General features: G+C 39.2%; 1 protein-coding gene across 6 annotated transcripts in view; it reads right to left on the bottom strand.

Moving 5' to 3' along the window:
• TENM1 (teneurin transmembrane protein 1) overlaps positions 1-15,273 on the bottom strand; it is a 1,319,573-nt gene that overhangs the window by 159,108 nt on the left and 1,145,192 nt on the right. For all 6 annotated transcript variants that reach the window (XM_069747173.1, XM_069747175.1, XM_069747177.1 and 3 more), the window contains 2 exons: positions 12,436-12,685; positions 648-668 (listed from right to left, as the gene is read on the bottom strand). In XM_069747173.1, coding sequence (XP_069603274.1) covers positions 648-668; positions 12,436-12,685 — 271 coding nt within the window. The remainder of the gene's footprint in view (positions 1-647; positions 669-12,435; positions 12,686-15,273) is intronic.

Genomic DNA, 15,273 nt, shown 5'->3' with positions numbered 1-15,273 from the left:
GCAAAAAAACAAACAAAATCACGGATAGCACTTTTCCGATTTAAATGGACATGTGTACATTGTCTTTAATTCATCAATATCTTAGTCTTGGAAAATACCGTTAAAGAAATAATTGATATTTCTGGTTTTAATAATTTCTAAAAGGCACAAACGGAAGTCTTTGTTCACATATTAGATGTGTTTGGATGCTATGCTCCCAGTGTGGTGATCAAATTTGCTTATAGAGTTTTATTCACTGGATATATGCCATGCTGAAAATATATCTATTAGGCATATATTTCACCTGAGCCATATGGTTACTGACTCGGAAACACGTAAAGTGCACCCAATACATCTCATGAACATGGTGTAAACAGGCCCAGAACGTTGCATCCTGCAGAGAAACCTGAGCTAATGCCTAATGCAGTGATGTTGGAGGACACCTTATATAAATGATTGATTGATGGAAACAAACATAATGGCTTAATCTTACACATAAAGCCAGTGAATGAAGCGGAATTAGATACAATCCCTTAATTGCCTCGAATACTGCTCATGCTCACATTTGTTCAACTCTTGACCAGTTTAGTAATATATTGCACCCGTTGAATTTTTTTTTCTTATTGTAAATCAATAGTTACAAATGACTTCACCGTTGATTCACTTACCTGTGTCTCGTGTCCCTGTTTCTGATGTAATAAATCAAGTCCACAGTAACAGGGGAAGAAAAAGAAAATATTATTAGTTTAGTGCATAAAAAATACGCTACAAGCAAATAAATGAGTTAGTTAAAAAAGGGGAATATTTACTGAATGAAATACATCACAAAAGAGATGTCTTGTACATTAATAAATGTAACCATATTGATGAAAAAATTGCATTAATTACGTAAAAATCATACAATGCGATTTTCAGGTTTTTTTTTGTAGATTCTGTCACGCTCAGTTGAAGTGTACCTAAGATGAAAATTACAGACCTCTCCATCCTTTCTAGGTGGGAAAACTTGGAAAATTGGCAGTGTCTCAAATATTTATTTTCCCCACTGTAACTAAACAAATTGGGCTTTAAATTACATTGCTGTATCTTTGCCGCCTCCCAGGTCTTGATGTTTGGCTGCAGTAGTAATGTCATGTTGACAGCACTTTAGCTGATCACTGAGGTCAAAGGCACTACCAATGTAGATGCTGAGCTCAGTGACTTGCAGCAGTATTGGTGACCATTATTAAACCACTGCATTCAAACCGCAGAGACCCAGGGAGCATAAAAGACATGGCTCTGAAACATAAGAGGATAACTAAAGATCACTTTGTCCCAATTCATCAATCTATTTACTACAGAAAAGTTTTGTAAAAAGCTTTGAAAAGTTGGAAAATTTACGCTCAACATTTGGCTTGCTAAAAAGTTTTGCAACTTTTTGCGTTTTTATACTATTTTTTCCCAGTTGTTCCAACAAAGTTGGGATGGGGGCATGGCGACACCCTTTTTGTAATTTATAATGAGCGGTGGGCAGTCATCACCTGGAGTAAGATTTGATTCCTCTTAATTAGTGATGAGCGAGTGTGCTCGTTACTCGAGTTTTCCGAGCCTGCTTGGGTCTTCTTCGAGTATCTTGGGCGTGCTCGTAGATTATGTTTTTGTCTCCACAGCTGCATGATTTGCAGCTGTTAGACAACCTGAACACATGCAGGGATTGCCTGTTTGTTAGGGAATCCCCACATGTATTCAGGCTGTCTAGCAGCTGCAAATTATGCAGCTGCGGAGACAAAACCATAAACTACGAGCATGCCCAAAATACTCGGAGAACACCCAAGCATGCTGGGAAAACTCGAGTAATGAGCACTCTCGCTCATCACTACTCTTAATGAATCAGGAGTCTCATACTCTAATGCTGGTGTTGATAAATCGGGGCCTTAGTTTTTTCCACACCTGAGCATGTGGGCAGGAAGTTAGTGAAAGAGGAAAATCTCTTTAAGTAGTGAAGCATTATCTGAATAGGATCTGCTCTGCAGCGCTAAATAGCCGGAGCTGTTCTGCGCTGCTTCTATCAGTGTCTACATTTGGTTCCGTCATAGCTAATAATAGCTGATGACTTAGCCTAAAGATAGGTGATCAATATTTTATGCCCAGACAACCTCTTTAAAAATGTAACCAAACTGTACTGTTTGACCTTGGCCTTATTGTAATGTTTCATATTATCAGGTGCCTATATGGGTATATTCACACTCTGCAAATGTGTCGCATTCATCTGCATGTGGTTTGCAGAAAGCAATTCACATACTGCAAGCACAATCCTAATTAGATAGAACTAATTTTCAGAAGGTTCTGCAACAAATTTGCCAAGAGTGAGTATGCTTTAAAAGATCTCTTCAGATTATAAAGTTCACAGAAAAATACAACTAGCTTACGAGAAAAGTGAAATATTCACGGAATCAGCACATATGATTATAATTCTCCCAGTGGGCAAATACAAAACTAAGCTGAAATTAATGGGTTAGAAATGTGAGAAAAACTTTCCACATTATAACACTCCGTATGGGGGAATTTTTCAACTCGTTTATCTATTCTGCATTTAGTGATGCTTAAAGGAGAATACCACATTATTATTAATTATGGATGTCAAATATTGTTATAAGAAATATATTAAAATTCAGTAGAATTACCCAGCATTACACCGTTCTATTTGGTTTAACTGTTTCTTGTTTGTATGTGAGGTTAAAAACTTTGCAATTGATATAAAGCCAACATATTTGAGCTGTTGTGCACAGAAATTTGACATCACTCTAGCAGTGGCCTGAAAAGACTTAAATTAATACTTAGTTTGGGGCAGATTGGACTAGTTGTCTGTCCATAATTTAATCTTTGCAAAACATTTTTGAGAATATGTTGACAATTATTTATTTAGCTTTGCTTATAAACCATTCTCTTTTTCCGCAGAGATTTACATACTCATACCCAATGGGGCTCACAACCTAACTTTCCAATCAGTATGTCTTTTGGAGTGTGGGAGGATACCCTCTCAAACACGAGGAGAACATACAACTCTTTGCAGATGTTGTCCTTGGTGGGATTTGAACTCAGGACCCCAGTGCTGCAAAGCTGTAGTGCTAACCACTGAGCCACCGTGCCGCCCTGGCAAGTTCTAAAGAGCCTAAAGCCAGTGATAACCCTTTCGAGGTGCCTGATTTACCCATGTGCCAAATTTGCGGCAGAATTGTCCAGTTGTTTGCTCATCAATTAATCTTTGCTTTTGCGATCTATTTTCCAAATATGTAAAGATTGGTAGGACAGAGACAAAGATGAAACTGATGTAAAAGCATCTGAGGCGCCCGATTTACCTAAATGGCACAACGCAAAAATCAAACATTCATTCAGCTCGATCGACTGTAAAAAGCAAAAATTTTGGTTGTTCAAAAAACGGTAAGGAAAGCTAATTTGTTTAAAAAAAAAAGTTCAGGATTTGTGTTCTACCACTTTAATAAAAAAAAACAAAGCAAAAAAACATGTTAGGGATCACCATGAACGTTCTGTTTGGAAGAATCATGTTATTTGGTCATTTTTAACTACATAGTTTTTTAAAAAAAATTCACCCCAATATTTTATATGGTAAAATGAATGGTGTCCTGCAAAAAAACGAAACTTAATAGCGTTATGTCAATGGAACCTTGAAAAAGTTATAGCTCATGAAAAAGAGTAGGAAAAAAAATCAAAAGCACAAAAACAAAAATTTTTCTCAATAGTGACAATTTTACATGTTGCTAGGAATTCTTCACGTCTCTCTCTAACTAAACAAATTCCTTGTCGATAGACCTTTTCTGTCTTTGCAGTTTCGTTTTGAGAAACTTTCCCTGTGCTCAGTAACAAGGTTCAATTCCACTGAGTTTTCATTGGTGTTTCATTTAGCACCACTAATACAAAGGCAATATGTTGACAGAGCGCTGATTACTTTCTACTCTGCTGTGTACAGTGCTAGAAATGCTAATTTTACTTATTTTGACACTTAGCCGCAGGATATACTTTCTAGATTTAACATCTTGTTTAGAAAGTGCACTGCAAAAAATGTTAAATTTGTGTTACAAGAACCATACCAGTGTCTCGTCATTAACAAATAATTGCATTGCTTAGTACAAGTTCACATTCATTTACTTATTTATACAAAAACAATATCAAGGCTGCATGAAATGTAATCTCGTGTTGCTGTTTGTTCTGCTTGAGAAAGTGCAGTGTATTCACGTGAGTATTTATGAAAGTTCTTTATCACCAGAGGCAAAAATCTGATTGAGTTGGGTAATATTGAACATGTAAAATTAGGTACTGTAAAAATGCTAATATGGTAAATGAACCATTCATGCATTAATTGGAAATATTGTGTTTCATGCTACAATTATTTTGAATACTTTGGTTGATAAATTACTTACAAAATGACTGTACTGTGTCTACTTTTATTTCCTATATACAGCAATATTATAGAATTGAAGCTGTAATTATTGAAGGTGGTTTCGGGCATATTGCTAGGATGTAGCATGGCAATGCGCAGAATAGACAATAAATTGGCCATGGGTTGGATGCCTCGTGTCATCGATGGTGGCCATGCCTGGTGACTAGCATACTGATGGGCACATGATATGATGAATGTGTGGGGGGTGATGCCAGCAATTACTGTTCCTTCATAGCTGGATGGTCAGTGGCCCACACCATGATAGTGATATAGAAAGGAAACTAGAGAGTCAGCAGTGTTGTAAAACAGTAATAACTTTATAGCACCAGATGTAGAACAGCAAATGGTTGTACAAGAAGCTTGATGGTTACACATCTGGTTAATACGGATGCATATGTCTTAGAGAAGTTGTCAGGTCTTGTGGTACAAGTCTACAGTTACTCTATGGGATTACAGACTTGTGAATCCTCACAGTGTGCACACTGGACGCTATGACGATTCTCTGGTGCCGGCGTTGGCAGCAGGCGGTCATGTAATCCCGATTTGCATACGTATGGTCTCATTCCAACTAGACGTATCTGGCCTTGCTCAATTCACTTGCATTGAGTGAGGTCACCCACATCTAGTCGGCATGTGACTGCATGAATGGAAATCCCTTATTTCCGGTCACTTGCCCACCACTCCCAATGTCGGAATCGGAGAATCCTTGCAGTGTGCCCAATATGAGGATTCACAAGTCTGTAGTCACAGAGTGGTTAGCAGGCATAACAATTACATTTTCTTCAGATAGTTCTGCTGTGTCGGTCTATGGAACAAGGGATCCTGCTGTGGCAGCCTCACTGCTACTACTCTAATCTAGCAACCAGGGCTGCAGCATTTTATAACCTAAACTCCATCCACTTAAATATTTCCAGCCAGGTAAGTGGTAGGGTTAACGCTATGGTGTGTCCCAATAGCATAGAATAGAAGACATATTTCACGAAAAAATAGGATAATAAAACAATTAATGTAATCTCCAATTTACAATACAACATAACATACAATTCATGGTCATAAGAGGCTGAAGCACTTGTAAAGAACCCGACTACAGAAATGTAGCTCCACTCACTAGCATTTTAGATATGTGTGTTCTCTGGGCTAATATATAATTACTTAATTTGCTAATATAATAATATAATATAAATATAGGTAAAATAATAAATCAGCTGATAAATGTAAATTCAAAGGCTGGAATACTCTATTATTGCCAGGAAAGCTTTGAGAAGTCACTGCAGGAGAACATAGTATACACCGTGTCCACTGGACGACCATGTAGTGTAGGATATGGCAGCAACTAGCCATTGATGCACTAGCCGTGCATCCCCCCTACTCTGGAACTCTCTACCACAACATATCAGACTCTCGCCTACCATCGAAACCTTCATAAAGAACCTGAAGACCCACCTCTTCCGACAAGCCTACAACCTGCAGTAACCACTGATTGAACAAACCGCTGCATGACCAGCTCTATCCTTGCCTACTGTATCCTCTCCCATCCCTTGTAGATTGTGAGCCCTCGCGGGCAGGGTCCTCTCTCCTCCTGTACCAGTTGTGACTTGTATTGTTCAAGATTATTGTACTTGTTTTATTATGCATACCCCTCCTCACATGTAAAGCGCCATGGAATAAATGGCGCTATAATAATAAAAAATAATAATATTAATAATAATTGAAGGTGGCAGTTGCCCATCAGCACTATGTTCTGGATAATAGTAAGCAAGGGGAAACCCTAATCTATAATGTTCATGTGCACTAAAAACAAATATGGACAGTGGTTATCCCCATTATTTAACCCTTTTAAAAGACTTTTCCAAAATAATACAAAAAAATTGCACAAAGACAGGAAATAAAGGTATAAAATAACAAAAGAACATATACTGCCATATAATATCTCCTGCCTCTTGGGTGCTTTTTTTGCAGATCTCTGTTTACTTGGCTGCAATGATGTCTTGTCTATACATGGGACAACTGCAGCCAATGACAGAGCTCACCGGTCTTGTGCTGTATACTACGGTAGCTAGTCATTACCTGCCCATGTGTAAGTAGGAGAGGAAGTAAAAAAAATGACAAACGGACAACAAAATAGTAGCAACATTGGAGAGGTGGGAGATCTAACTGGTGAGTAGGTATGATTTTAATATTTTACATAATTTAATTTTTTGGTCCAATTTTTTTTTTATCTTAATAGATTTGTTTTACAACATTATTCTAATGCAAAACAGTTTCCTAAAATGTGTGAATCCAGCTACACTAAAGGTATGTGTTATTAATACACTTCATAGATGTTTTACAGTCATCTCTATGACACTGAAAGGATTAGAAACACTTATCTGCAGGATTAAAACTTTTTATTTTCATGTTTTTCATGTTGGTTGTGGGTATGAGAAATCAGTGCTCCAGAAGGTTCTGTAGCAGAATCATGTGACCTGCATAACTTTCATCTCAAAAGCTTGGAAATACGGTATAATGCTTCTATCTCTGCATATAAGCTGGGATATGTCATTCTCTCATCTCTACATATAAGCTTAGATATTAAACATATGTGCAAATATTGAAAAAATATAGAAACAATTGTAGAAAATTGCGTAACTACATTACACAGTGAATACGGTCTTTTTGCTGAAACCTAGATGAGGCATTATTTTGTGACATGCATATCGGGAATGGTGGATCCTTGGTTTCCTGCTTAGCATTATCTGATTACTTGACACTCTCTGGTTATTTGACCACATTCAGTAATAAAAGTATGAGTCGTCTAGAAGTTTCTCAAGCAGAATCATGTGACCTGCAAAACTTTTATCCCTACATATATACTGAGAAATAGAATGTTCCCATCTCTATATTTAAGCTGAGATATCTATTTATATAATTGCCTTGCAATATTTTAATTTCCTGTTCTGTCCAGACGTCACCGTATTCCAGAATTCCAAGCGGAGGAAGTTTATGGACCGCCATATTGGGACACCCAAGTGATAGGTGTCTCAATATGGAAACTGCTGCTGGTACCAACCTATTACACGGTACCACCAGTGGAACACCGTCGCACCACACTCTCACACTCTCACACTCTCACAGCCTCTTGCATGGTACCACCAGCGGAACACCATCGCGATCATGCCGCCGCCGATTCAGCCGAATGATTCACTGACTGCCGCCATCTTTGTTCAGGAGAGCATGCACAGTTTTAATGTGACCATTGCTATCTGTCTTCACAAAGATGGCGGTGGTCCGATTTACTGCGTCTGCGTGAATTACGCTCAGGTGCAGTGAATCACTCGGCTGATTCCGGTAGAAGATGCGCGACGTGTCTACAGGCAGTGGAAGCTGGTCACATTAAAGGGGTTTTCCCAAGAACGAAAGTTCATTTTAAAAATTGACTGTGTGTGACCATGTACGGAGCATACCACATTTCCTGGGCAGGGGAGGAAGAAAAGATAATACTGACATTACAGCAGGAAATCATAGTGGATTCATACTGTGAGGTAAAATATGTCACTGACTGCTTTTTAAAAATATTTAACCTCACAAAATGTATCCTCTGCAATCTCTTGCTGTAATGTCAGTATTGTCTTTTGCTTCCTCCCCTGCCCAGGAGCTGTGGTATGCTCCGTACACAGACAGACACAGACAATTTTTAAAACTAACTTTTGTTCATGGGAAAACCCCTTTAAAAAGCAAATATCTCAAATAATGCAAAAAGCAAAAATGCCAACATGGCTCCTCCTAAAAAGTACGCCAATGACAATGAAAACAGCAAAGGCACAACGTTGAAGACAACAAAGGGCAAATGAGACTCCTGAAGAGCAACAGCATTGCTGGGACAAAAGCAATGCATATAAGCATAGGCATCAAGCACATGAGTCCCCTGATGCAAAAGTCATTAGATTATCACAGGATGCCATTAGGCAGCAACAGCGCTGCATGCCTGCCCCCATCGTGACATTACCGCCTTCCCGCTGCGATAGCATTGGGTCTCCATCTAGTTAGACATATTTACAAATATTAAATACAAATACAGAAACTATAGTAGAAAATGGTATAATTGTATTATACAGTGAATAAGGTCTGCTTGCTGAAACCTGGATGATGCATGTTTTTTGCAAGATATGTAAAGGGAGTAGCAGATCCTTGGTTCACTGCTGAGTATTAACTGGTTCACTGCTAGTTATCTGATTACTTGATACTATCTGGTTATTTGACAACTTCCAGTAATAAAAGTATTACAGTGTTCTAGAAGGTTCTAAAGGAGAATCATGTGACCTGCAAAGCTTTCATCCTTACATATAAACTGGGATATACAGTGGGGAAAATAAGTATTTGATACACTGCTGATTTTGCAAGCTTTCCCACTTACAAAAAATGGAGAGGATTGTAATTTGTATCATAGGTACACTTCAACTGTGAGAGACACAATCTTAAAAAAAAAATCCAGAAAATCAAACTGTATGATTTTTACATAATTATCTTGTATTTTATTGCATGAAATAAGTATTTGATACAATAGAAAAATGGAACTTAATATTTGGTACAGAAATTATTTTTTGCAATTACAGAGGTAAGATGTTTACTGTACTTCTTCACCAAGTTTGCCAAATTGAGTTTCAGCTCCCTTCAAAGATTTTCTATTGGGTTCAGGTGTGCTTGCAATCCTCCACTCATTAGTTGCCCTGGCTGTGTGTTTTGTGTCATTGTCATGCTGGAAGACCCATCAATGACCCATCTTTAATGATCTCCCTTCAATCCAATGCAGTTGTCCTGTCTCTAGTGATGAGTGAGTGTACTCGTTGCTCGGGTTTTTTCGAGCATGCTCGGGTGGTCTCTGAGTATTTGTAACTGCTCGAAGATTTAGTTTTTGTTGATGCAGCTGCATGATTTACGGCTGCTAGCCAGCCTGAGTACATGTGGGGCTTGCCTGATTATTAGGGAATCCCCACATGTATTCAAGCTATCAGCTGTAAATCATGCAGCTGAGGCAACAAAAAATAAATAAAGCAGTTACAAATACTCGGAGACGACCCGAGCATGCTCGGGAAAACCCGAGCAACAAGTACACTCGCTCATCACTACCTGTCTCCTTTGCAGAAAACCATCCCCAAAAGTATGAGGTTTCCCTCACCATGCTTTGTAGTTGGGATGGTGTTCTCGGGGTTGTACTCATCCTTCTTCTTTCTCTAAACATGGAGTTGATACAAAAAAGTTCTATTTTGGTCTCATCTGACCACATGACCTTCTCCCATGCCTCCTCTAAATTACCAAGATGGTCATTGGTGAACTTCAAATGGGTCTGTACATGTACTGGCATGAGCAGGGAGGACCTTGTGTGCCCTGCAGGATTTTAATTCATGATGGCATAGTGTGCTAGTAACTGTAATGTTTGGGTCTATCAAGATTGACAGTCATCTTGTGTTTCTTCCAGTTTCTAATATTATGCCAACATATCTTGCCTTCTCACCGAGCTGCTTGCCTATTGTCCTGTAGCTCATCCCAGCCTTGTGGAGGTCTACAATTTTGTTCCTGGTGTCCTTAAACAGCTCTTTGGTCTTGGCCATTGTGGAGAGGTTGGAGTGTGATTGATTGTGTGAACAGGTGTCATTTATACAGATAACGAGTTCAAACAGGTGCAATTAATATAGGTAATGAGTGCTAATTAGGATGGCTTCTTAAAGAAAAACTAACAGGTCTGTGAGAGCCAGAATTCTTGCTCGTTAGTATGTGATCAAATACTTACAGTTAAGTCAATATATATTTGGACGGAGACAACATTTTTCTAATTTTGGTTATAGACATTACCACAATGAATTTTAAACAAAACAATTCAGATGCAGTGAAAGTTCAGACTTTCAGCTTTCATTTGCAGGTATCCACATTAAAATTGGATGAAGGGTTTGGGAGTTTCAGCTCCTTAACATGTGCCACCCTGTTTTTGAAGGGGCCAAAAGTAATTGGACAATTGACTCCAAGGCTATTTCTTGGACAGATGTGGGCAATCCTTTCATTATGTCATTCTCAGTTAAGCAGATAGAAGGCCTGGAGTTGATTTGAGGTGTGGTGCTTGCATTTGGAAGGTTTTGCTGTAAAATAAACATGCGGTCAAAGGAGCTCCGAATGCAGGTGAAACAACCTATCCTTAAGCTGCGAAAACAGAAAAAAAACATCTTAGAAATTGCTACAATATTAAGAGTGGCAAAATCTACAGTTTGGTACATCCTGAGAAAGAAAGAAAGCATTGGTGAACTCATCAATGCAAAAAGACCTGGGCGCCCACGGGAGACAACAGTGGTGGATGATCGCAGAATAATTTTCATAGGGAAGAGAAACCCCTTTACAACAGCCAACCAAGCGAACAACACTCTCCAGGAGGTCGGCGTATCAATATCCAAATCTACCATAAAGAGAAGACTGCATGAAAGTAAATACAGAGGGGTCACTGCACGGTGCAAGACACTCATAAGCATCAAGAATAAAAAGGCTAGACTGGACTTTTCTAAAAAAAAATCTAAAAAAGCCAGCACAGTTCTGGAAGAACGTTCTGTAGACAGATGAAACCAAGATCAACCTCTACCAGAATGATGGAAAGAGAAAAGTATGGCGAAGGCGTGGTACAGCTCATGATCCAAAACATACCACATCATCTGTAAAACACGGCGGAGGCAGTGTGATGGCTTGGGCATGCATGGCTGCCAGTGACACTGGGTCACTAGTGTTTATTGATGATGTGACACAGGACAGAAGCAGTCGAATGAATTCTGAGGTATTCAGAGACATACTGTGTGCTCAGATCCAGCCACATGCAGCCAAACTGATTGGTTGTCATTTCATACTACAGATGGACAATGACCCAAAACATAAAGCCAAAGCAACCCAGGAGTTTATTAAAGCAAAGAAGTGGAATATTCCCGAATGGCCAAGTCAGTCACCTGATCTCAACCCAATTGAACATGCATTTTACTTGTTAAAGACTAAACTTCAGACAGAAAGGCCCACAAACAAACAGCAAGTGAAAACCACCGCAGTGAAGGCCTGGCAGAGCATCATAAAGGAGGAAACACAGCGTCTGGTGATGTCCATGAGTTCAAGATTTCAGGCAGTCATTGCCAACAAAGGGTTTTCAACCAAGTACTAGAAATGAACATTTTATTTAAAATTATTTAATCTGTCTAATTACTTTTGATCCCTTTAAAAACAGGGTGGCACATGTTAAGGAGCTGAAACTCCTAAACCCTTCATCCAATTTTAATGTGGATACCCTCAAATGAAAGCTGAAAGTCTGAACTTCAACTGCATCTGAATTGTTTTGTTTAAAATTCATTGTGGTAATGTCTATAACCAAAATTAGAAAAATGTTGTCTCTGTCCAAATATATATGGACTTAACTGTATTTTATGCAATACAATGCAATTTAATTATTCAAAAATCATAGAATGCGATTTTCTGTTTTTTATTTTAAGATATTAGACGTATTTAGATATATTGAACAATACGGAAGATATAGTAGAAAATGATGCATTACACAGTGATGAAACCAGAATTGCTCCACATGTTAATGCTTGTATTAGAAAACATATTGGATTAAAAGAGCAGAATTTTCACATTGATGTTTCAAAACAGGAGTGGATGCTCGCAAATAACATCTATTATCAGAAAATACCTTTTCACCCATAGCAATGTGAATAAAACAATTGCCAGCCATTATCAGCTGCTGGTAGCGTAACGCACTTAGAGTTAGTGACAATTACTACTGTCACAAATTTGGATATTTTAGATATTTTCCTGCCTGGAGCTTCTGACCCTAATTTCTCTTGTACTTGCAAGCTTTGTGATAGTGATTTTAGTTTCTCCTATCCATCGTGTATAGTAGGAGGGTGTAATATAAAGATTGGGGTAACCTCTGACCGTCTGCTGCTGCATAGTCATTTCTTACTCCCACATTAGTAGATGCCGTGTATTTATTATAGATAACAAGGTACAATCTATGCTCTTACCGAAGCTCTAAAATGCTTATGACATTTCCAGATGGGTGTATCCGTCTTACAAAATTGAAATCTCCAATATAGATGCTCCCATCAGGTCCGGTTGCCATAGCAACAGGAGCAAAAAGCTTGTTGTTATGTACTGGTCCATTGCAAGTGGAGCACGAGAGGGTTCTCTGCAGACCATTACCCATCAGTGTTGAAATCACAGGAGGCTGCTGTGATATGAATATATTTTCTCCATCTCCTTTGTGCAATATCCCTAATAAGAACAGAGAAATTCATCCATTAATGTATAATTTTACACTGAGATTACCGTTATAAAATGGGAAACATTTTTGCATTGTATTTTATTTTTGCAGCAGAGAAGACTTGGACTATAGTTAATAGAATCCGAAAATTAGGCCAGCGAACCCCAGTCCCCTGTCACACAGAGCTAGCAGTCTTGTTTCCATAAATCTGTAACACATGATACACAATCTAATGGAAAGTCGAAATGAAATCCAGGACATGCAACATAAAGTCTTGGAGTAGAAAGTTCCCTGGTCACAACTCAATCCACGGCACAGCAGTAATCCTAATAATTGTGCCACTTCCTCACCCAATTCACGCGGGATGTAGCTTTAAATTACATTTTCAACATCATTGTCTTAAGTTAGGAATATTTTTCAGTACTTATAGCTGAGAAATGTGCAGTTTGGGTGGAGTTGTAGGTTAAAAATATGTAGCAATAGAGTTGCAATCAAAATTATTTGAACCCCATTGCAGTTTAGGTTTATTAGCAAAATTTTGAAATTTTGTTCTGTTTGTAATAAACCAATCAATGTAAATAGCTTCGTACAGCTAATGTAATAAGTGGCTTCTCCAAATTAAGCACAAAATGCCACTTCTATTGACTACTGCAGTCTCAGAATTATTCAACTTACCTTCATAAGAACACACATTTGTAAATCAGGTATCGTCTTAGGGCTCTTTCACATTGCGTTCTTGCCCACAACCAGTGACCTTGTTGAGGCTTATGCCCATATCTCAAGTAAAACAAGATTTAGGCGTATGCGCCAACAGGACCATTAATATAATGGTGGAGACAAATTCACAGTATGCTCTGTTGTGCATAATTTTCGCCGTACACGCCTACTGGAGGCGGACAGCTAGACGTAGTTTACTATTTGGTGTTCGCCTCTAATAGGCATATACAGCCGAAAATGATGCACACACGGTGACATTGTCTCCACCATTATAGTAAATTGCCCTGTCAGTACATACACCCGAATCCTGTTTTGCGAAGATTCGGACGTAAGCCCCAATTCGGCCACTAAACGTGGGGAGGAATGCAATGTGAAAGGGCCTCCTTAAAGGGAACCTGTCACCCCGTTTTTTCAGATTGAGATAAAAATACTGTTAAATAGGGCCTGTGCTGTGCGTTACAATAGTGTATGTAGTGTACCCCGATTCTCCACCTATGCTGCGATATACATTACCAAAGTCGCCGTTTTCGCCTGTCAATCAGGCTGGTCAGGTCAGGTGGGCGTGGTGACATCGCTGTTTCTGCACACGCGCGGCATCCCGCAGCCATTTTCCTGAAGCCCCGTGCAGCAGAGCACTCCATCTGCGCACGCGCGGCCCCAGGAAGATGGCCGCCCCCACCGATGACAAGGGTAATAGCGCAGATCGCGCGCTGTTTCTTCACGTGCGAACAGTGGATTCGGCACTTGGACATGCGCACACCACTACGCCACCAACGGAAAGCTGGGGAAGAAACAGCGATGTCACCACGCCCACCTGACCTGACCAGCCTGATTGACAGGCGAAAACGGCGACTTTGGTAATGTATTTTGCAGCATAGGTGGGGAATCAGGGTACACTACATACACTATTGTAACGCACAGCACAGGCCCTATTTAACAGTATTTTTATCTCAATCTGAAAAAACGGGGTGACAGGTTCCCTTTAAGGAGGCCCTTTCACATTGCATTCCTCCCCACGTTTAGTGGCCGAATTGGGGCTTACGTCCGAATCTTCGCAAAACAGGATTCGGGTGTATGTACTGACAGGGCAATTTACTATAATGGTGGAGACAATGTCACCGTGTGTGCATCATTTTCGGCTGTATATGCCTATTAGAGGCGAACACCAAATAGTAAACTACGTCTAGCTGCCTAATACAACAAATTTAGAGACTATCAAATCACAAGCAAAATAGACCAAATACCTGGACTGGCTAGGACTTTGTTCATTGTGGCATTTGATTGCATGCTAGGTAAGAGAGAGGTCCACAAACTTAAGAGAAGCAAAAAAAGGATTCAAAAGAGTAGCAAAGGCAATGAATATTGCTAGAGATACAATTTGAAGCATAATATGCAAGATCAAAGTAAAAGAGGGCCTGTCACCATGTCAAAAAGTGGCAATTTTTTCTATTTCATTCCCACTGCTCCTCAGCGTATTCAGTCTTTTATTTATTTATTTTTAATCCAGTATGTGGTTCATCCAGAGATATGGGACATTTTATTTAGAGCTAGTTTTATGGTCTTCATCAAGGGGGTCATGGCTATTCAGATCTTTGGTGGAGAGTCTTTAGGCTTGTTTTCTTTTTGCCTAACTATCCTGAAAGCAACTCTTCCTTGGTAAAGATCATACAAATTTGCACTAAACAGAAAGGCTAATGTCTCTGGAACCCAACGGTGGATTTTAAAAATGAAAAAAAACCAAAAAAAAAACCAGAATACTCAGGAGAGCAGTGGAACTAAAATTTGAGCAAAAACTAGATATTTTGACTTAAGGTACCTTCACACTCAGAGACGCTGCAGCGATACCGACAACGATGTCGATCGCTGCAGCATCGCTGTTTGG

The sequence above is a fragment of the Ranitomeya imitator genome, chromosome 2, assembly GCF_032444005.1.
Source record: "Ranitomeya imitator isolate aRanImi1 chromosome 2, aRanImi1.pri, whole genome shotgun sequence".
Classification (NCBI taxonomy): Eukaryota; Metazoa; Chordata; class Amphibia; order Anura; family Dendrobatidae; genus Ranitomeya; species Ranitomeya imitator.
Note: the sequence above shows the minus strand (reverse complement) of the source record. Positions and strands in the feature narration are given on the sequence as shown.